This window comes from Colossoma macropomum, unplaced genomic scaffold (assembly GCF_904425465.1).
Source record: "Colossoma macropomum unplaced genomic scaffold, Colossoma_macropomum, whole genome shotgun sequence".
In the NCBI taxonomy this organism is placed as follows: domain Eukaryota; kingdom Metazoa; phylum Chordata; class Actinopteri; order Characiformes; family Serrasalmidae; genus Colossoma; species Colossoma macropomum.
Window position 1 is genome coordinate 29,586,603 of NW_023494807.1, and position 22,643 is coordinate 29,609,245.

Genomic DNA, 22,643 nt, shown 5'->3' on the forward strand with positions numbered 1-22,643 from the left:
TAAACGTCGAGGAGTAGGTGGGGGTAGGTGGGGTTGTGTGGGTGTCGTAAAAACCCTGCGGACTTGTCAATCAAAACTGACCTGTCAATCACAGGGGGTCATAAATCAAACTGACCTGTCACTCAAGGGGGTCATAAATCAATCGTTTGACAGAAGGTGTATGATATATACTACTATTCTGGTCTGTGTTGTTGGTGTTTGTGCTCCTGCAGGGCTGTGTCTGCAGTAACAGTGATGAGACGAGCTCCATCAGAGCACAGAGTTACAGCTCACCTACCAACATGGAGGCATGGTCTTCATAATGACGCAATACAGTACTATGAATAGCCAGACTGTGTTTATTGTTTTTGTGCTGTTCCTACTGGAAGTTTTCCCTGATGAAGGGTGTGGTTTGGTTTGTTGTTTTGTTTCTTATTGTGGCTGCTCTCTATAGCCAGACTGTGTTCACTGAGTCTGTACTGTGATTGATGAAGAGGGAGAGAAGCTGAATGTGTGAGAGAGATAGAGAGCGAGGTTGATAAATATCCTCTGTGCAGTTTTAACTGGAAGAAAGATTTCGGTACAGAATGTTCGTGATACTGAGATAAACTCACTAATAGAGGTTTCCTGTTTACAGACATTACTTGGTGCCGCAGCCAGCAGGGAAAACCGCTTGGCTAACTCAGGGTGCTTTACACCTACCCTGTTTGGTCTGGACCTTTCGACTTTTCAGTTTGGTCCAAATCAAAATAGCAGGTGCGAAAGGTGCCTTGGACCACTTTCCAGACTAAAGGACCCAATTTTGGTCTGACTAAGAGGTGGTCTTGGACTGGATCAAACTGAACCACGGTTTGATTTGTTTGGTTTAGACTTTCAGACCAATTACAGGAAGTTGAGGCAGAATATTAAACAATAGTAGAAGAAAAAGAACCGGGAGAGAAGTTAAAATGAGCCACGGTAGCTCAGGAGGAGGAGACTGAATATTAAATTGCAGTTTGGTCCAACAAAAAGCACCACCCCTACTGACAACTACCGTCCATATGCCCCACTCATCCCCACCCTACTGGCTCCAATCCTCCATACCACCCACCCTAATGACCCCCCCCTCCATACTCCCACCATACTGGCTCCCACACTCCAGGCTCCCACTCTCCATACCCCCACCCTAATGACCCCCTCCCTCCATACTCCCACCATACTGATCCCCACCCCTGTACCCCCACTTTACTGACCCCCACCCTCAATATCCCCACCCTACTGATCCCCACACTCTATACTCCCACCCTTCTGACCCCAACCCTCCATACCCGCACCCTCCATACTCCTACTGTACTGATCCCCACCCCATACCCCCTTTTCTGACTCCCACCCTCCTCACCTCCACCTTACTGGCCCCCACCCTCTGTACCCCCACCCTGATGACCCCAATCCTCCATACCCCCACCCTACCAACCCCCACCCCCTATACCCCCAACCTACTGGCCCCCACCCTCTATACCCCAACCCTAATGACCCTAACCCCATCCGAATGAACCTAACCCTCCATATCCCCACCCTACTGACCCTCTGTACCCTCACCCTGATGACCCCAACCTCCACACCCCCCACCCCCTATACCCCAACCTACTGGGCCCCACCCTACTGGCCCCCAACACCACACAACTTCTTTATGTTAAAAAATACAAATACATCATTAGTTTATTTATTAATATAATCATAATGACACTTATAGTAATAATACTGTTATATTCTAATTATAATAATATGGTTATAATTCATCTTATTTTGCTTTCATTATTGTTTTCATTGTTCATTGCTACTGTTGCTTTAGCAGTGCTGTACTTCACAGTCATGATGATAAAGCTATTCTGAATTGAAACTGAAAAACAGAAAAAAGAAAAGAGAAAGAAAGAAAGAAAGAAAGAAAGAAAAAGAAAAAGGGAAGACAAAAAAGAAAAGAAAGAGAAAGGAGAGAGAAGACGGTGGCAGAAAAGAGAGAAAATGGCGACAGAAAGAAAAAAGGGACAACAGACAGAAAGAGAGAGAAAATAGAAAATATACTGTACAGTAAAGCAGTGAAAGCTAATGTTGGAGCTGAGTGTGTCGAGCTGATAACAGATAGCAGTGTTACAATGAGTGACATAATGTGGACTCTGTGTCCTGTGTGTGTGTGTGTGTGTGTGTGTGCGTATGTGTGTGTGTGTGTGTGTGTGTGTGTTCCTGTTGAAGGAGTGTTTAAAGGGTTTAAAGTGCCGAACAAAAGGCTGCAGCTCACTCCCTCTCGCTGTGTGTCTGAGCTGCACGCAGAGCTGCGCACTGTAAGAGAAAGGAAAGTGAAAGGGACTCAGTGTGGAGACAGAGTGCAGGAGGGGAGATGACTCTGCTGCTGCTGCGCTGTTTAACGCTCCTCTTTCTGTGGAGTCTCTGCGCTGCTCGTCCTACAGGTGAGTCTTCAAACCCTTTAAACTACAGCCTTCCATCAGGCACCAAAAACACCTGTACTTCATTACTAACCTTAAAGGGGAATTCCACCATATTTTGAAAAATTCTGCATAACTCCGCAGTAGATATGTAAACAAAGTCATTCCAGAGTGATATGCAAAACAATGTCTCAGGCATCAGGCAAAACATTCATAACCATTTCCCATAATAGTTTCATATGAGAGAGCATTTTTCTTGCGTTTATTTTTCTGTTTTGTGTACCAAAAACACAGTAATTTCTATGTTACTATTTTTAATCCTCTCTTTAGCCTATATAATTAAGCAGGCTGTTTTTGTTACTGTACCTTTAAGTAAATTAGCCCCTGCTCTGATTGGCTGGTCCTGCATGGACTGGGGAGTGAACAATAGGCTTTGAAGTGTCTGCACACAACATCAAACTCTTTGTTTAAAAAAAAAAAGCGAAAGTTTGGTTTTCCATGATTATAAATGCATTTAACCACTCTGAATGAGTTCGTCTACAACTTAACCAAGTATTTAGGCAGAACGTTTAAAAAAATCAGTTGAATTTCTGAAGAGTTTAAAGCCTCTAAATGCTGTTATAACATGAAATGGTTCTGAATTCACTGCCTGATGTCTGAGACACTGTTTTTATGATAGTTTTGAGAAGACTTTGGCCCTAACACATCATTTTTAATGTGTTCATGATGGAGAGATACATGCAGGGTGTTGTGAGGCAAAATAGTCCCCCAAAAATATGTATTTTTTTCAGATTTTCCGCTAATTTTCCATCATCATCATTCCATATGAAACTCAGAAGACACGTGTAGGTTCACTGGTGGTTTTGGATAGTAAATGAAGTGTCTATATTTGTGTTGTAGTCATGATGTAGTCACTCTGAATCACTCCGTTTACCTCTCACACACCCAATTATGCAGAAATTTTGGAAATTTGATGGAACTCCCCTTTAAGTATTATTTTGCAAGATGTATACTATACTGGAGTATTATTGAAATTCAATGTAGTGAATCTGCCGCAAGTAGTGCTTTTTTATGACACACCAGCAGGAAAAAGTGTATAACAATAAAGCACGAGTAGCGGGGAGGTCATCGCACAGTAACACGTGTAACACGTACACGCATTTTAAACTAACAGAACACAGCATAAACAACAATCAGCAGTGCCTTTCCTGGAGGCACACGCCTTAAATGGACATCCTCGCATGGCCCTTCTCACAGCATGGCCAGCAGCGGGACACTACAGTACTTCTACTCAATTTTCCAACAGAAAATCATAATTTTTACTCCTAACTTCTTCATTTAGGCCAGTCACAAGTGACTTATTAACTTTTGGAGTGATACTTCTGTCAGAAAGGAGTTTACAAAAATCAAAAGCACTCTAGTATGCAGAGAAGTCTGCTTTCATTAGCCTTATATTGTTTAGAGGATCAGGACTGAGTCTAAAGCCTACAGCTCACAGTTAAGCAGTTAAGCTTCAGTGATCTGTATAGATGGAAATAAAGCAGCTGAACTGTTCCTGCACTGCAGGGGAGGTAAATGTATGACTATAAGCATTATAAGCATAACATTTAGGCCCAATCCCATTTCACCCCTCGCCCCTACCACTCAGCCCTACCCCTCTGTTTTGCGTATTCATGTAATTCATGTGTAGGGGGTAGGGTGTCTCGATTCATGTTGAGATAGAGGTGGGGCGAAGTGTTGGGGCTACATGACCCTCCAAACAGAGGTTTTTCAGAGACTCCAAACAGAGAGTTATGAGAAAAAATGAAAAAACGGTGAGATGGCTGAACAAGAGACCAAAGAAACACACAGATGTGAGAATTTTCTCTGTTAAAAAATTACGATAATCACTGCAGTATCTTAGTTTAATGTCGTTTCAGTGTATTATGGTCCTTTTTCTTCATAACAAACATAAAAAACTCTCTAGTAATGCTGATGTCTTGGTAGCTAACTAGCTAAATTTCCTGTTCCACCTTAAATAGTGCAGCAGTTACATTCTGGCGACTCAGGCATCAGAACTGTGGCTCCATTTAAGGTGGAACGGGAAAATCAGAACAAGAAGCTGGTGAATATCTGATTTCAGCTTCATATCACTGAAAATTAGGGGTGGGTGATAATAAATAATTGCCCCCCTCTTTGAAGGCATATGATGCCCTAAATGTAACTAAAGCCCAGCAGTGAGGAGCTGAACTTTACCCTCCTCTGCTGTCACTGCAGACTGGCAGGGTCACCTACAGAGCAGCGCTGGTAGCTGTTAATGAAGTAATGCTCTTTTTATTTGAGGGTCCCATTTCAGAGTGGAAGATTTCAAACACTACCCCCTGTAACTGAATTCCAAGGGGCAACACTCAAAAACAAGGGGTAGGGGTAAAAGTAAGAAATGGGATTAGGCCCTAGTATGTATGCCTGCTAATAAGCTGTACATTGTGTTGTTATTGTTATGTGTGTCATGTGGTTCAATGCTAACGTAAGGACGCCTCTGCATGAACATAGCCAAGTTAAAGACTAATTTAATAGTTAAGATTTAAACAAAATGTTTTTTTTTGTGGACTATTTTGCATTTCAACGTGCACGAAACTCTCTGCCATGAACAGAGTTTAAAAAGTTTTTGGCCAAAAGTTTATCTCAAAACTATCATACCAACAATGCCTCAGGCACCAGGCCGCTTACAATCGCTGTGGGAACGAAACCACACATTTCCATGAAGGAAGAAACATTCTAATAGTGGAAATGAAAGTTAACGGGAAAATATTTTTTGTTTCAAAGTCATTGTTGGGCTGTTTCTATTGGTCTGTTCATCATGAAATTTTCACATGGGCTAAAGATGAGTTTGTGAGTTGGTTTCTTTCAGCTCAAACAAATAAAAAAAAACAAAAACATGGAGGGTTTTTCTCAGACAGCGACAGTACTCATAACCATTTCATGTGAGAACTGTCTGTGGGGAAGCTTTCAGCGACAGGTGCCTTCCAATCACCCTATTACTTCCCTGTAAAAAGTATATTGATTTTTAAGGGAGATTCCAAACCACAGTGAAAACACTGAGTTCACTAGGGAGCAGTGACACCTGTGGCATTCCGAATGAAGAAGTTTAATCAGCTAAGGTTCCCTTAAAGCTGGAGTAGATGATTTTGTAGAAACCAGGAAGTGGAAGCTAGTTTTTTGAAAAATCCCACCCCCTACTTTCAGCCCTCCTTCCAAAGCCAAAGGAAAACAAATGAATGCGCACGACCTGTAAACATAAACACACAGATTACATACAAGATAAACATAGCTAGCTATCTTACACCTGCAGCTTAGCTAACATTAGCGTTGGCCTAATACATAATGTTGCTACATACGACGACATAGCTATGTTGGCTACATAATTCAGGAAAATAACAAATTCCCACATAAACAAAACAAACCAGATAATGGGCCATTCTCACACTTCAATAAATAAAGAAATAAAAAGTAGTGTTAAATGGCTTCTGGCCGATTGAATACAATCAGATTACAGATTCAGACTGAGGTGTTTACTCTATTCAACAATTTGATGGAAAATCTTCGTTTACATGCACACTACAAGTAATCTGATGCAAAATGACACACATGCGTGGAGTAGCGCTTAGAGTAAATGTTACCATGACAGCGAGCATCACGTTTTAATTAGTTTTAATTACTTTAAAATGATGTCAGACTCAGGAAAACGTCCTTCACATGTCCTTATTAAAGAAGGCCGAGAGGAAGACGTCGTGTTCTGAGACACATAAGCTGGACGTCCGTCCCACCGCCGTCTTTTAAAGATCAGAGCATAAACTTCGTCTCCTCTGCAGACCAGTTTCTGCTCCGCCATGTTGAACGGTATAAACTTTCACTATGACGTGACGAACATGATCAGAACGGACTTAAACTTTCCGATAGGGAATGTAATCAGATACAGACGTTTACACAGATATTATTCTTCTATTTAATGGATTATTTAGAGGTTTACCCACCTCGTTCAATTGGATGGAAATTGTATTCCGAATGGCCTCAATCGGACTAGTCTATCCCGATTGAGGTGTTTACATGGACGTATTCTATTCCGATTGAGCTATTAGTCGGATTATTAACAGATTATCAGGCTGCATGTAAACGTGGCTACTGTTACATTCCTAATTTCACCAATAATTCAACTAAACAGCCTCACCTGAGTTTCCACTCAAAGTTTAAAACTGTTCAACTTGCCAGAGGAAAGAAATATTCTAAATGAGATCTTATATTGATCTCAGGTTCTTCTCCTAGACCTGGTTAACACTTAGAACCCTAGATTTTTGGGAATTTTTTGGGAATATTTTTGGGTCAATTACAATTACAATTATAAAATATTTACATGAGACAGTCACACATGTCGTATGTTGTTATTTTCAGGAGATCCTGGCCTGCATAGATATGCTATTATTTGACATGTAAATATTAACAGAAATTTGATATCTTTATGAATTTAGGTCATTTTTGATCAAAAATTTACCCAGCGCCTGCTAAATGTTGCATTTTTTTGCATATAGAGATCTTGAAAACACGTTGCACCTCAGATACCTTTGCAGTAATTGTTAGTCTGGAGTGTCTGTGAGCCAAAATTGGTTATTATGAGTAAAAATAAACAATTAGCATAAGGCAGACATGTTTTCTTTTATTGATTTTCTGTCCTCTTGGATTCAGGCTGAGTGCTAAAACTCTGATACACAGCAAGACAGGCTTTATTTTTAATTACAAATTGAGTTGCATATTTAATATCAGATATTTTAATACTCAAAGTCAATGTAAACTGAAAGACAGAGCTAAATATTATTAATTTTATAATAGTATTTGTCATATTTATTGATATTTATCTGTTAAGATGTGTTTTAGGGCCTGTTTGTGTGATTTTGAGGGGAAGAGGGAAGTGCACTCATTGTGTTGAATGGGACGCTGCAGTTTTATCACCTTTTTCCGATGTGTGTCGCCATTTTAACCCTTTGTTGGAATATGAAGGGCAAAAAGCAGAGCAATATCAGGATTTTAGGTGATTTTCCGAGCCGAATTACTCACTGATGCTGATGTCACAGCTCGATGACGTCTCAATGATGACACACTAGCTAGTTAGGGGCGGGTCTGCTGAATGTCCTGATATGTGGATCATGTCTGTAGCTTAAACTGTTCCGAAGTTTCTGAAATTCGGTTCCTGAAAAATAAAACTCTTTTTTCTCTCTTTGATCAAAATACTGTCACATGTGCGGATCAACTCTTTAGTGTCTGACTCGTCTCAGCCTGGTCTGAGCTAAATAAAATCTCCACAAGAAAAGTGTGAGATCTCATTGTTTTCTTATACAGCTCTGTTCTAGAGAACTTCTCACGGTTCAAAATGCTGTTGTTGATCTCTTTTCTCCTGAGGAGGTTCAGGAGAAACAGTTCAGAGATCAGTGATCCTTCATTAATATAATATTGAGATCAGCTTTATTTCTCTGAGACAAACTTAAGAAAGATTTTTTTCCCTCTCGGTTCAGCTGAAAGGCTCCACTCATCATGTGTCACGTTTTAACCTAACTGATCAAAAAAGAGGGTAAAACTGAACTGGAGAGTGAACGCTGGGCTTGACCTTTGTTTTACTGTGCAGATTCTATTATTCATTATGAGAGTGTGTGATGGTCAAGAAAGAGGAGGGAGTTGTAAAGGTGTCAGGGTGTAGCAAATACAACACGGCTCACACTGCAACACCCACTGACACATTCAGGATAAAAATACTTCTCTTATCTCGAGAATATTAAATATATCCAACCCCTTAAACTACAGCATTATTATTCACCTATTAATCTTAAGATTCCCTGTGACTACTATGAGCTGTTCAGTAACTATAATGAATTATTCAGTATCTGCTATAAATTATTCAGTATCTACTCTGAATTATTCAGCATCTACTATGAATCATTCAGTATCTACTATGAATTATTCAGCATCTACTATGAATCATTCAGTATCTACTATGAATTATTCAGCATCTACTATGAACCATTCAGCATCTACTATGAATTATTCAGCATTTACTATGAATCATTCAGTATCTACTATGAATTATTCAGTATCTACTATGAATTATTCAGCATCTACTATGAACCATTCAGCATCTACTATGAATTATTCAGCATTTACTATGAATCATTCAGTATCTACTATGAATTATTTAGTATCTACTATGAATTATTCAGTATCTACTATGAATCATTCAGCATCTACTATGAATTATTCAGCATCTACTATGAATTATTTAGCGTCTACTAGGAATTATTCAGTGTCTATATAAATTATTTGGTAAAAACTACCTGCATTGTTTTGTTTATCTTGCCAGAAAATCCCACTTATATGCGTGAGTGTGTCTATGAAGGACATTGGGTGGTGCTGCTGTCTGACCGGCTTCAGGTTGATGGTAAAGACGTCTTGGTTTTGGATAAAGTGAACCATAAATGGACAGTGTTTTCGGCAGATGGTCATCAGGACCCTGAACTGACCAACCTGGACACACTGCAGATCCTGGAGGGATGTGAGGAGCTCAAGAAAGAGCTCAGTCACATGGAGAATTCAGCAGGTACATCTACAGCACTTCATTTGGCGAATTTGCCTGTTAAATATACAGTCACTGAGTGTAATTTCACTGTAATTTTACAGCACTGAAGTCTCATGAGGGTCAACAGTGCACTGTAAACTGTAGACACACTGAGTTTACTGACAACGTTTAGGAAACTGACTGTCCCACTTTACTAACAAATTAACTTGTAACTTATGTGGACTCTGTGCACCTGTATACCTGCAGCAGTACTGGGCGTGTCATGTGCTGCGTTCACATGTTTGCAGTAGACAGACGACGGCAAACGGATATTCCATTGTTTTCAATGGCGCCGTGACAGAAAGTTCTGCCACTGCCAGCAGCAGCGCTCTGCAGACTGCAGCGGGAGCGGAACGATCCACCAAAAGTTCAGTTTTCTCAACTTTTACCATCCACTGCACCAGATGTTGAATTTCTGGGGAGCCTTGGACGCCAAATGACTTTTTGGCTTGGTGTACACAGCAGGTAAAAGTGGCCCAAATCTGATTTTCTCACCAAATCCGATTTTTTTTTGGCTGTTCACATTGTCTTTAAATGAGATCTGTATGCGACATCAGTCTGAACAGATCAGCTCCTGAACTGACCCGCATGTGCAAAAGAACAGTGCTTCACGTGGCTCATCCAAGGGTAAACAGTCAGGACGGCCAGTGAACGCCAGTCGCTCCCGCAGCTTCAGTTTCGTCTTTGCCAGCATCACAAGAGCGAGTATAAAGTTCCAGTTGTTGACAGCTGGACTCATCACCCACAGTGTGTTCGAGTTCGCAGTAAAAAGGGCGTTTTATTCGACCTCGGCCGCTTCTTTGGTTCGAGTCCTCGGATTCTTTAAACTGTACTGTGACGCTGCAGCCTCGGGCTCCTCCGGCCGCGCTCGGCCGTTCCATCCGAAACCCCTTCAGACACGGAGCGGCTTGATGAGTCTCTTCTAATGTTTTGGTACAGAAACATCAGACTAAATGGTACTGAGTCTCAGCAGCGCGGAATTATGGCTGTTCAGACTGAGTCGCAATGCCGCAGATCGGATACGTATCGGATTTCAGCACCACATATGAAAGCGCCTCAAATCGGAATTGAAAATGTCAGATTCAGTGCGTATTTTGCTGTTCACACTGACACACAGACACACATCTGTGTCACATTTGAGGGAAAAGATCGGATTTGAGCCACTTTTACCTGCTGTGTAAACGTAGCCTTTGTTGCATTCTAGATGTGTTCAGTGTTACACAACAAAAATAAATATAAAACTAAAAAGAGTGCATAGCGTCCTCCTGCCTGACCCCGCCCTAAAAAAACAATCTACACTGGTAAAGGTCTTATCTGATAATCATCCTTTTTCGCTGGCACCGCGGTCATGTGATGTGCAGAATGATGTTTGTTTCAACACAAGCATGTAAACGCAGCACTGCAGCTAAAGAATACAGTAAGAGTACCGTACATTTACACTGATTCTACTGTACACTATTAAAAAGGAAGGTTTTCAAGGGTTCTTTAGTTAAGGAAGAACCATGAACACTCAAAGAACCCTTTACATGATTAAAGGGTTCTACGCATCGTGAAAGTGTTCTTCAGATTGATGAAGAATGTGATATACATGGTTCTATATAGATCCTTTTTGAAAAGGGTTCTACATATATAGCACCAAAAGGGTTCCACTATTGTTACAAGCCAAAGAAGTACTATATAGAACCCTTTTTGCTTAGAGTGTAAGGTGATCATATGTCTGAAATGAAAACGGGGGACATTTCCAGTTTGGTGGTCAATATATCATTAAAATATCCGACGTTTTCATATATGAAATAAAAAGGGGGTCAGTTCCTGTTTCCTGTATTTTGACCATGATAACTGCTGTACTGTAATAAACTATGGGGAAGGCTGAGTAACTTTGTGAACCATGTCAGAAAATCATACAGTAGCTACCAGGGAGACGATAGCCCAATAGCCAGACCCTAAACCAGGGGTCAGCAACATGCAGGTCTTATATTTTTTAGGTAAAAATAAAATAATCCTCCTTTGCAGTAAAATAAAGCTCTGCTGATCGTTCAACACAGTTTTAACTATAAATGGTCTTAAACGATGGAGTTAATGTAGAACTGCTAATTCACCCTTTAACCCTGAAGATCAGCGCAGACTGCTGGTCACCATAGCAATGCAGACAACAATCTGGCCTAGCTAGTAGCTAACGAAAAGACAAAGAGAAAGATTTAAGACGAACATCGATAATTTGGAGCCGAATGGATTTATTTGCATTTATAATCACTCCAGCTGGTTTCCTGTTATGTTTAATCTGCAACAAGAAACTGACAAACACTAAATTCTGTAAAGCACCAAAAAGAGTTCTTGTATTGTTACAATATCAAGCTTGTAACAGAAGAACCCTTTTGGATGCAATACAGAACCCTATATAACACATTCTCAATCAATCTGAAGAACCATTTCATGCAAAGGGTTCTGTGAGTGTTCACGGTCCTTCACAGAACCTTTTTCTTTACTAAATAACCCTTGAAGAACCATCTTTTTTAATAGTGTAGCTCCAGTATAAAACTAAAGAAGCAAACTTCAGACACTGAACCTGGCTCGGCTGATTGACTACATTTGGATGATTTAGGCGTGCGGTTAGCCTGATGCCAAATGTGGGGTATAATCTCCTATATGGATTATTGTGGTTTCAGTTCTTTAATGTCTTTTTTCAGGTGTGTCTTGGTCCAGAGTGGTGTCTATAGTGTTGGCCACGTTATTCTTCATCAGTTTGGTTGTTCTGAGCTTTAAGATGTCCAAAAGATACGGTGAGTACGTGAGACTGCACAGCAGTCACAAACACAAACACAAGCCCTTTAACAATAAACACTCATTATAACAACAAACAGTCATTATTAGAACAAAGGGTCATTATTCGAACAAAGAGTCATTATTAGAACAAAGGGTCATTATAAGGGTCATTTACAAAACAGTGCTGAAAGTCTTTCAACCAGGCAGGTAACTTTCAGTTCATTTGAAGAATAACAAAACAAAAAAACTGAAAGTAAAACTCCACAATTAGACTTAAATATAAAATAAGGTCATTTTAAAGAGCACTTTCAGTATTAAAATCAGCGCTACTGAAAACACTCTGCTGACAAGAACTACTGCTTTATTCGTTATTTAGTTTTTATTGTTCAGCACATCTCTGCTTTAGCCGTTCATTGTTGCTGCTTTGAGTACCGAAAGTAAAAGTAATGGTTTGTTAGATGGGTAAATATTTGGCATCTGATAAAGAACCTGAGAAACATGTGCTGTTGTTTAAAACCGGCAAACACACCACAAACGCCCAGCTCACAGTTAGACACATGACACATCAACACACCCTGCACACATGATAAGAAATTCCAGAAATATAGACAAGAATTTTGTTTAGGGATTAGAAATACCAGAGACCACTTTGACATTCTGGGATTTTTATTATTATAATAACCTAGAAATTAACAGAAAGTTTTAGAATTTCCTTAAACAAAGAAAAGCCATGACGAGGAAAATGAAGAATGCTTTGCACTTCTGTCGCTATTTAAAGTTTGTGACGCTGACCACGTTACATTTTTTTTACTTAACTCAGTGTGTGAGGTGTAAACAGAGCGATTCAGAGTGGTTTGGTGTGAAATGGTTCAGATGTCTTTACAGTGGTGGTGATAGGAACCAGGGGTCACCATGACTACAACACAGATATAGACATTTTATTTACTGTCCAAAACCACCAGTGAACCTACACGAGTCTTCTGAGTTTATATGGAATGTTGATGATGGGAAAATAGTGGAAAATCTGAAATAATAAGTTTTCTTTGGGGACTATTTTGCCTCATAACACCCTGCATGTATCCCTCCACCATGAATGGAGTTTAAGGCCAAAACCTCAAAACTATCATAAACAGTGTCTCAGACATCAGGCAGTGAATTCATAACCATTTCATGTAGTAACTTTCTGTGAGGGCTTTTAGAGGTGGACGTCTGGTTCCTATCACCACCACTGTGAACAACTCTGACTCAGTTAGTTTCTCTAGAACAGAGTGTTTCACATCAAACCACTCTGAATGACTTTGTTTACATCTTAGCCATTTAATTATGTAGACTTTTTACCTTTAAGGTTGACAAAAAGGCCAGATTTGTTTTTGAGTTTCTTATATTGACGTTTGTGGTCAAACTCTCAGGTGGATCTGATCTGCTGATCAGACTTTTACACAAACTTGTGGAGACGGGGACACACCACCAAATACTAAGAAGTCATGAAATTCATATTAAAATTTCAAAAAATAATTTATGTATTAGTAGTGCTTTCAGCTCTAATTTCCATTAACCATTTATTATGCAGGGAGCTAACTGATCTTGTGCTTGATTTAAATACCTAAATACCTGCCATAAAAATTAATAGTACTACACTGAATTTACCTGACTTGAATATGTGCATCATTTCTACATTTTTTAGCTTATTTTAGCTTTTTATTTATGTTTTGCTGTTTATGTTATTTCTGAAAATCCAGCACCTTTTGTGCATAAATTCTGCATTTTCTGCAATGTTAAACATGCAGATGTTAGTTATAATGATATGTTCTAATTGATTAATCACTGAAAATATAATTGATTCATTATCTCTCTCTCTCTCTCTCTCTCTCTCTCTCTCTCTCTCTTTCTTTTTTGTGTCATTCACTCATTTCTCTGGAAACAACAGGAGCAGCTGGAGGTGAGTGAGGTTTTCAGTGACTTTCTCATCCTTTAACTTTAGTGTGGTATAAAAATTGACAAAGGATTATAGATTAACTGGTCAATCGGTCATCCAGTCAGTGTTAACTGCTCTAACACTTCACGCGGCTGGGCTCATGCGTGTTAGGGTGGTTGAGTAGAACAGTGAGCAGAACAATGCAGCTGTGTCTGTTTTGTTTCAGCATATCAGCATATCAACTCAGCGAGACCTTCAGAGTCTGAATGGGGCATTTAAAACTGCATTTAATACTGCACTACAATTAATACTGCATTTAGAACTGCACTCCATTTAATACTGCATTTAGCACTGCACTACATTTAATACTGCACTACAATTAATACTGCATTTAGAACTGCACTCCATTTAATACTGCATTTAACACTGCACTACATTTAATACTGCATTTAGCACTGCACTACATTTAATACTGCACTCCATTTAATACTGCATTTAACACTGCACTACATTTAATACTGCATTTAGCACTGCACTACATTTAATACTGCACTACATTTAATACTGCATTTAACACTGCACTACATTTAATACTGCATTTAGCACTGCACTGCATTTAATACTGCACTACATTTAATACTGCACTACATTTAATACTGCATTTAACACTGCACTACATTTAATACTGCACTACATTTAATACTGCATTTAACACTGCACTACATTTAATACTGCATTTAGCACTGCACTGCATTTAATACTGCACTTAATACTGCACTACATTTAACACTGCATTATTACCGCACTACATTTAATACTGCATTTAGCACTGCACTTCATTTAATACTGCATGTAACACTGCACTACATTTAATACTGCACTACATTTAATACTGCATTTAATACTGCACTACATTTAATACAGCATGTAATACTGCACTACATTTAACACTGCATTATTACCGCACTACATTTAATACTGCATTTAGCACTGCACTTCATTTAATACTGCATTTAACACTGCACTACATTTAATACTGCATTTAATACTGCACTACATTTAATACTGCATTTATTACTGCACTACATTTAATACTGCACTTGATACTGCCCTACATTTAATACTGCATGTAATACTGCACTACATTTAATACTGCATTTAACACTGCACTACATTTAATACTGCATTTAGCACTGCACAACATTTAATACTGCACTACAATTAATACTGCATTTAGAACTGCACTCCATTTAATACTGCATTATTACCGCACTTCATTTAATACTGCATTTAGCACTGCACTACATTTAATACTGCATTTAGCACTGCACTACATTTAATACTGCATTAAATACTGCACTACATTTAATACTGCACTTAATACTGCACTACATTTAATACTGCATTAAGCACTGCACTGCTTTAATACTGCATATAATATTGCACTACATTTAATACTATATTCACCACTGCACTACATTTAACACTGCATTTAGCACTGCACTACATTTAATACTGCACTACATTTAATACTGCATTTAGCACTGCACTGCATTTAATACTGCACTTAATACTGCACTACATTTAATACTGCATTATTACCGCACTTCATTTAATACTGCATTTAGCACTGCACTACATTTAATACTGCATTTAGCACTGCACTACATTTAATACTGCATTAAATACTGCACTACATTTAATACTGCACTTAATACTGCACTACATTTAATACTGCATTAAGCACTGCACTGCTTTAATACTGCATATAATATTGCACTACATTTAATACTATATTCAGCACTGCACTACATTTAACACTGCATTTAGCACTGCACTACATTTAATACTGCATTTAGAACTGTACTACTTTAATACTGCATTACATTTAATACTGCACTGTGTTTCTTACAACATTTAATACTCTACTGCATTTAATACTGAAATTAAAACTACACAGCATACTGCATGCATTCAGCACTGAATTTAATAATGTTTTAATACTGCACTTAATACTGCACTGCATTTATTACATTTAATACTGTGCTGCATTTTATGTTACATTTAATACAGTGCTTCATTTAATTAAACACACTGTGTTAACACTAATGTCTTTAATACTGCATTTAATGCTGCAATGCATTTAATATTGCATTTAAATCAACATTTAACACAACTGGCATTGATACTGCGCTGCATTTAATACAACATTTAAAACTATGTTAAATGCTGCAATGCATGCAATGCATCATTTAATACTGCTCTGCATTTAGTGCTGCATTTAATATTTCAAGCTTTTATTACTGCAGTGCATTTAACACAGTGTTTAATACTGTATTTGATACTGCACTGCAGTTAATACCACTTTTAATGCCGCAGTGCTACAGAGTTAAACTCCAATCAAGAGCAAGGCATCTGTTGGCATCTAAACTAAAAGGCTGTTTTTGTTGTTACATTGTTTACTTCCATTTTCAGATATAGCACATCACACACAAACAACACAGCCTTTATTTATGACAAAGCATTTCAACTTGGGTAGATATTAAACTTCGATTTAGGTAAAACTATGTCATTTCATAAGAGGTTTTGTAGGTTTATATTAATCCTTTCGTAATGCTGGAGAAGCAGACTTTGTTGAAGCACTTTGTAAAGACTTTATTGTTTTAAAATCCTCCATAAATCCATAACAGGAGCAATAAAGGTGGGACATGTTGAGCAGGAAAACAGAAGTAGGGATATGTCTGAAAAACAGAAGGAGGCTGGGCAAAGATAATACAATGCATGATGTTAAGAGAGTCTAGATTAGTCCAGGTGGATATTGGAGAGGGTCTAGATTAGTCCAGGTGGATGTTGGAGAGGGTCTAAATTAGTACAGGTGGATGTTGAAGAGGGTCTAGATTAGTCCAGGTGGATATTGGAGAGGGTCTAGATTAGTCCAGGTGGATATTGGAGAGGGTCTAGATTAGTCCAGGTGGATGTTGGAGAGGGTCTAAATTAGTACAGGTGGATGTTGGAAAGGATGTAGATTAGTCCAGGTGGATATTGGAGAGGGTCTAGATTAGTCCAGGTGGATGTTGGAAAGGGTGTAGATTAGTCAAGGTGGATATTGGAGAGAATCTAGATTAGTCCAGGTGGATGTTGGAAAGGGTGTAGATTAGTCCAGGTGGATGTTGAAGAGGGTCTAGATTAGTCCAGGTGGATGTTGAAAAGGGTGTAGATTAGTCCAGGTGGATATTGGAGAGGGTCTAGATTAGTCCAGGTGGATGTAGGAGAGGGTCTAGATTAGTCCAGGTGGATGTTGGAGAGGGTCTAATTAGTCCAGGTGGATATTGGAGAGGGTCTAGATTAGTCCAGGTGAATGTAGGAGAGGGTCTAATTAGTCCAGGTGGACGTTGGAGAGGGTCTAGATTAGTTCAGGTGGATGTAGGAGAGGGTCAAGATTAGTCCAGGTGGATGTAGGAGAGGGTTTAGATTAGTCCAGGTGGGTGTTAGAGAGGGTCTAATTCGTCCAGTGGAATAGTTTGGGGCCATCAGTGTTCAGTTATCTGAGTGCCTCGGGGAAGAAGCTGTTGCGGATATTGGAGAGGGTCTAGATTAGTCCAGGTGGATGTTAGAGAGGGTCTAGATTAGTCCATGTTGATGTTGGAGAGGGTCTAATTAGTCCAGGTGGATATTGGAGAGGGTCTTATTAGTCCAGGTAGATGTTTGAGAATGTCTTATTAGTCCAGGTGGATATTGGAGAGGGTCTAGATTAGTCCAGGTGAATGTAGGAGAGGGTCTTATTAGTCCAGGTGGACATTGGAGAGGGTCTAGATTAGTTCAGGTGGATGTTGGAGAGGGTCAAGATTAGTCCAGGTGGATATTGGAGAGGGTCTAGATTAGTCCAGGTGGATATTGGAGAGGGTCTAGATTAGTCCAGGTGGATGTTGGAGAGGGTCTAAATTAGTACAGGTGGATGTTGGAAAGGGTGTAGATTAGTCCAGGTGGATATTGGAGAGGGTCTAGATTAGTCCAGGTGGATGTTGGAAAGGGTGTAGATTAGTCAAGGTGGATATTGGAGAGAATCTAGATTAGTCCAGGTGGATGTTGGAGAGGGTCTAAATTAGTACAGGTGGATGTTGGAAAGGGTGTAGATTAGTCCAGGTGGATGTTGAAGAGGGTCTAGATTAGTCCAGGTAGATGTTGAAAAGGGTGTAGATTAGTCCAGGTGGATATTGGAGAGGGTCTAGATTAGTCCAGGTGGATGTAGGAGAGGGTCTAATTAGTCCAGGTGGACGTTGGAGAGGGTCTAGATTAGTTCAGGTGGATGTTGGAGAGGGTCAAGATTAGTCCAGGTGGATGTTGGAGAGGGTCTAGATTAGTCCAGGTGGATGTTAGAGAGGGTATAGATTAGTCCATGTTGATGTTGGAGAGGGTCTAATTAGTCCAGGTGGATATTGGAGAGGGTCTTATTAGTCCAGGTAGATGTTTGAGAAGGTCTTATTAGTCCAGGTGGATATTGGAGAGGGTCTAGATTAGTCCAGGTGAATGTAGGAGAGGGTCTTATTAGTCCAGGTGGATGTTGGAGAGGGTCTAGATTAGTTGAGGTGGATGTTGGAGAGGGTCAAGATTAGTCCAGGTGGATGTAGGAGAGGGTTTAGATTAGTCCAGGTGGGTGTTAGAGAGGGTCTAATTAGTCTAGTGGAATAATTTGGGGCCATCAGTGTTCAGTTATCTGAGTGCCTCGGGGAAGAAGCTGTTGCGGAGTCTGGAGGTGGTGGGATGATCTCCGATTCCTTCTGCCAAATGGCGGGAGGGTGAAGAGTCAATGAGAGGGCTGGGAGGGGTCGTCCACATTGCCACTGGCCTTGCGGATGCAGCGCTCATGGTAGGAGGTTTCTTAAATGGTGCAGCAGTTACATTCTAGCACCTGTACAGTTATAAGAATGCGATGCAATGTAACTGCTGCGTCATTTAGAGTGGAGTGAAAAATTTAAAGCCTCATCATTGGTCACGGTCTGTGCATATCGTCACTGATCAAACAAAAACAAGCATATCCAAAGTAGTAACTTCACAGGTGTGGGAAAAGATGTGCTTTAATTTCAATAAAAGTCAATGCAAAGAGATTTTATTCCAAGCCATTTTGGAGTATTTCTGTTGGTCCATTCATCATGAAATTTTCACACAAAGTAAAGAACAGCTGCTGCTTTCAAATCATGCAGAAAGGTAAAAACTAAAAAAATGGAGATACATGTCATCATATCAAAAATCACATGCTGACCTCAAAATGAAAACTGTACCAAACCTGAAAATTACATTACATTACAGCTCAACCAGCCCAAGTAAGGCTTGACACAGTTTCATGCTGTTTGCACAGTGGAGTTTATAAAATCTGGTGTTTGTGTTTCAGGTGTTTTAGGTTCCATCATCCACTATCCTGCTCACTTCCCTAAGGACCAGAGTGAGAAAAGATTCTCTCATCTACCTACATACCTACTAACAACTAAAGGTGAGTAGCTCCAATTGCTCAGTGACACGTTCTTAAAAACACCAATTTGTGTCTTTAGGAACCAGATGTCCACCTCTAAAAGCTCCCTCACAGAAAGTTACTACATGTAACGGTTATGAATTCACTGCCTGATGACTGAGACAATATTTTCTGATAGTTTTGAGAAGATTCTGGCCTAAAATATTTTTAAACTCAACATTTCTGGTGGAGCGATACATGCAGGGTGTTATAAGGCAAAATAGTCCCCAAAGAAAACTTATTATTTCAGATTTTCCACTATTTTCCCATCATCAACATTCCATATAAACTCAGAAGACTCGTGTAGGTTCACTGGTGGTTTTGGATAGTAAATAAAATGTCTATATTTGTGTTGTAGTCATGGCGACCCCTGGTTCCTATCACCACCACTGTAAAGACATTTGAACCATTTCACACCAAACCACTCTGAATTGCTCTGTTTACACCTCACACACTGAGTTATGGAGACATTTGGGGAAAAAACAGGAGGAATTTCCTTTTAAAATCTATACATCCATAAAGAGAAGAATAGAGATGTACAAACTTCAGTTCCTACACTGATACACGCTCGATGAAAGAAGGTCCAGTGCAGTTCTTAGTCCAGCAGCTGCCAGCACAGCAACTAAATCTTTCTGGACCTTGAACCTTTTTTTACTCAGTGTTTTTTTTGCTTTTGCTACTTTTCATTCTACTTGAGTCTTTATTTCAATGAAGTAACAATACTTTTATTAGAGTATGAGTTTAGCATAATCTACCCACCTCTGGATAACAGTGTAAGGGTCTAAACCCAAAATAACACGGCCGTTTCAACATCCCTGTCATAGTTAAGATGATTATATAACCTCATTTAAAAACCTGAGCAAAGAACAGAGTCTAGGGTCAATAGAGCCTATTACCAAACCTTTCACCAAAAAAGTTAACTGAGGTCCTCATGAAAAACATGAGATTTGCGCTTTGCTTTGATTTAATATTGTTTAATATATCATGACTGAAGCTGCAATTAGAGAAATCATTGTGATCTGACACAGATGTTTATAAAACACGGCATTAAACTACTTTAAAATGCTTAATATTTAATGTTTCAGAACTATAACATTTGATTTGCTGAGCTTGCTAGTTAATGCAGCCCCTGTATCGGATTCAGGCTGATAGCAGCAGAAAATGTTGTTTAACGCAAGAACATAAATAAAGAATCTGATTCTATAATAAAATTAGCCTAAAATATCACAGGATTGCTTGTAGAGCAACATAAAGCAGAGTAAAGTGGCCACATGACCACAGGAGTAGCCTTGTTCTTATGCTAATGTAGCCTAACGTTAGCATAAGAACAACAAGAGCTACAATTCCTTGATTTTATCTTATAGTTTCGCACACATTTGCACTGTAAGTAAAATTTCAGGTTTTCTTTCTTTTAAAAATCTTTTTAAAAAGCTGAGCAGTGTTGTATAAGTCATGTTGTTTGTACGGTGTTTGAGCAGTTTGAGCTCCGTGGTACATTTAGCTCTTCATATTTAGTGCTGTGGCTTCACTTAAATAACTTTTTTTAAAGCTTAATGGAGTTTTTCACCAAAAACATCAACCTTACAGTGTGAAGTCTGCTTCTTCATTTTAGCACAGGAGCTACAAGGCTAATGTTAGACGTATATGATAAGCTTCAGTTAGCCACATTAGCCTTTGCAGCTCCAGTGCAAAACTAAGAACTTCATACACCAAACATACATTTGTGGATTTTAAATAGGAATACATTTATATTGATATGAGCCAATAAAAGTGAGCTCTTTTATTTGACTGCGTGGTTCTCCTTCTTATCCACAGACACAGTTTCCAGATGAGATTACTGAGTGTTGTTTTGTGGTTGGACCATCACATTGGGATCATTTTTCATTTTTCTTTGGGAAAACAAATGTTCCTGCCATCGTTCTTTTCACTTGCTGCATGGATCCAATCAGCCACTGCTTCACTGTGATGTCCTGCTGTATCCGGATGTCATCTCAGGCCTCATCACGGCTGGATCGAAGCTTTATCACCTGAACTGTTTTATCTCTGGTGCTTCAGACGCCTGCTGGTGGTTTTAACATGTTTCATGCTTGCGTAATAAAAAACAGCAAGCAATTAGAGCAAATACCCGCACATAGGTAAACTGTATATAGCCATTCTTTCTCATATGTTACAAAAAACTATTATACAATGTCTAATTATTCACTACAAAAACACTGTAAACACAGGTTGTATAAAAGGTTGTATATAGGTGTATAAAAATAAAACGGAAATGAATTCAAAACTATTTATACTATTTTTATGTCGTATGTGTATGAGATGTATCATACTTAAAAGGCCTCTTTGAGGAAAAAACAAGTTTTCCACTTTTTTGAAACATTTACGGAAGCAAAACTAAAAACAGCCCATTTTGGTTTTACTGTTTTTTGTGATGTCACAAAAACACATACACACACATATTATCTAAAGCTACGTTCACATTACAAGCCTCATTGCTCAGATCCGATCTCTCTGACAGGATGGTTCACACTCGTTTATGTAAGTGACTCAAATCTGTCATTAATGTGACGAACTGGCGTCCTGAAATGACCCTCATGAGCTCATCCTACTCAGTAACGTCACGTGAATGAATCATGTGGATCATCAGCACAAACTAATGAACAGAACTCATTAAGGTCGCATGGCTAAGAATCAGATACATATCCGATCTAGGTCCACATATGAAAGTGGCTCATGTCGGATTTGAAAAGATCAGATTTGTGTGTCCACACAGCTCTGAAAACATCAGATCTGAGTCACATTAGGGCAAAAAATCTGATTTGTGCCACATCAGCCTGGTAATGTAAACGTAGCCTAAGCGACTTATCCTTCTGGGTCGTGGGGGGAGCTGGAGCCTATCCCAGCGGTCATTGGGCAGAAGGCAGGAAACACCCTGGATAGACCGCCAGTCAATCACAGGGCAGACAGACAGACACAGATACTCAAACCTAGGGGCAGTTTAGCTTATCCAGTTGGCCTGACTGCATGTCTTTGGACTGTGGGAGGAAACCCACACAGACACAGGGAGGACATGGAAACTCCACACAGAAAGAACCCTGGTGACCCAGCCGGGGAAAGAACCAACACATTTTTACATATTACAGCGGTTTAGCCCCACCCATTCACACTGGTTATAAGCAGTGTTTTGATCTAGACTACTTTTTGAATGAGGCACAATATGTGGCAGCCAATCAGAACAGAACTCATTCAAATATCAGTCTTGAATTCAGTTCTACTCTGTGACGTTCCTGATCATATTAAGCTGAATTCATCAGGTCAAGTAATTTAAAAGACGAAATTGTTGTTTTCCCATTAAATTGTAGCGACTTTTGACCCACCTCTAAATCGTCTTCTGATATTGACATATGATTACATCACCATGCACAT

At 39.4% G+C, this 22,643-nt stretch overlaps 1 protein-coding gene across 1 annotated transcript; it reads left to right on the forward strand.

Annotated features, from left to right (window-relative positions):
• The first annotated feature begins 2,227 nt into the window (after positions 1–2,227).
• LOC118797359 lies at positions 2,228–21,504 on the forward strand. Its single transcript, XM_036556690.1, has 6 exons — positions 2,228–2,423; positions 8,782–9,018; positions 11,724–11,816; positions 13,727–13,738; positions 19,104–19,202; positions 21,036–21,504. Exons 1-6 carry the CDS (start codon positions 2,354–2,356, stop codon positions 21,050–21,052), a joined length of 528 nt encoding a protein of 175 aa, XP_036412583.1. The 5' UTR covers positions 2,228–2,353; the 3' UTR covers positions 21,053–21,504.
• Positions 21,505–22,643: the final 1,139 nt, after the last annotated feature.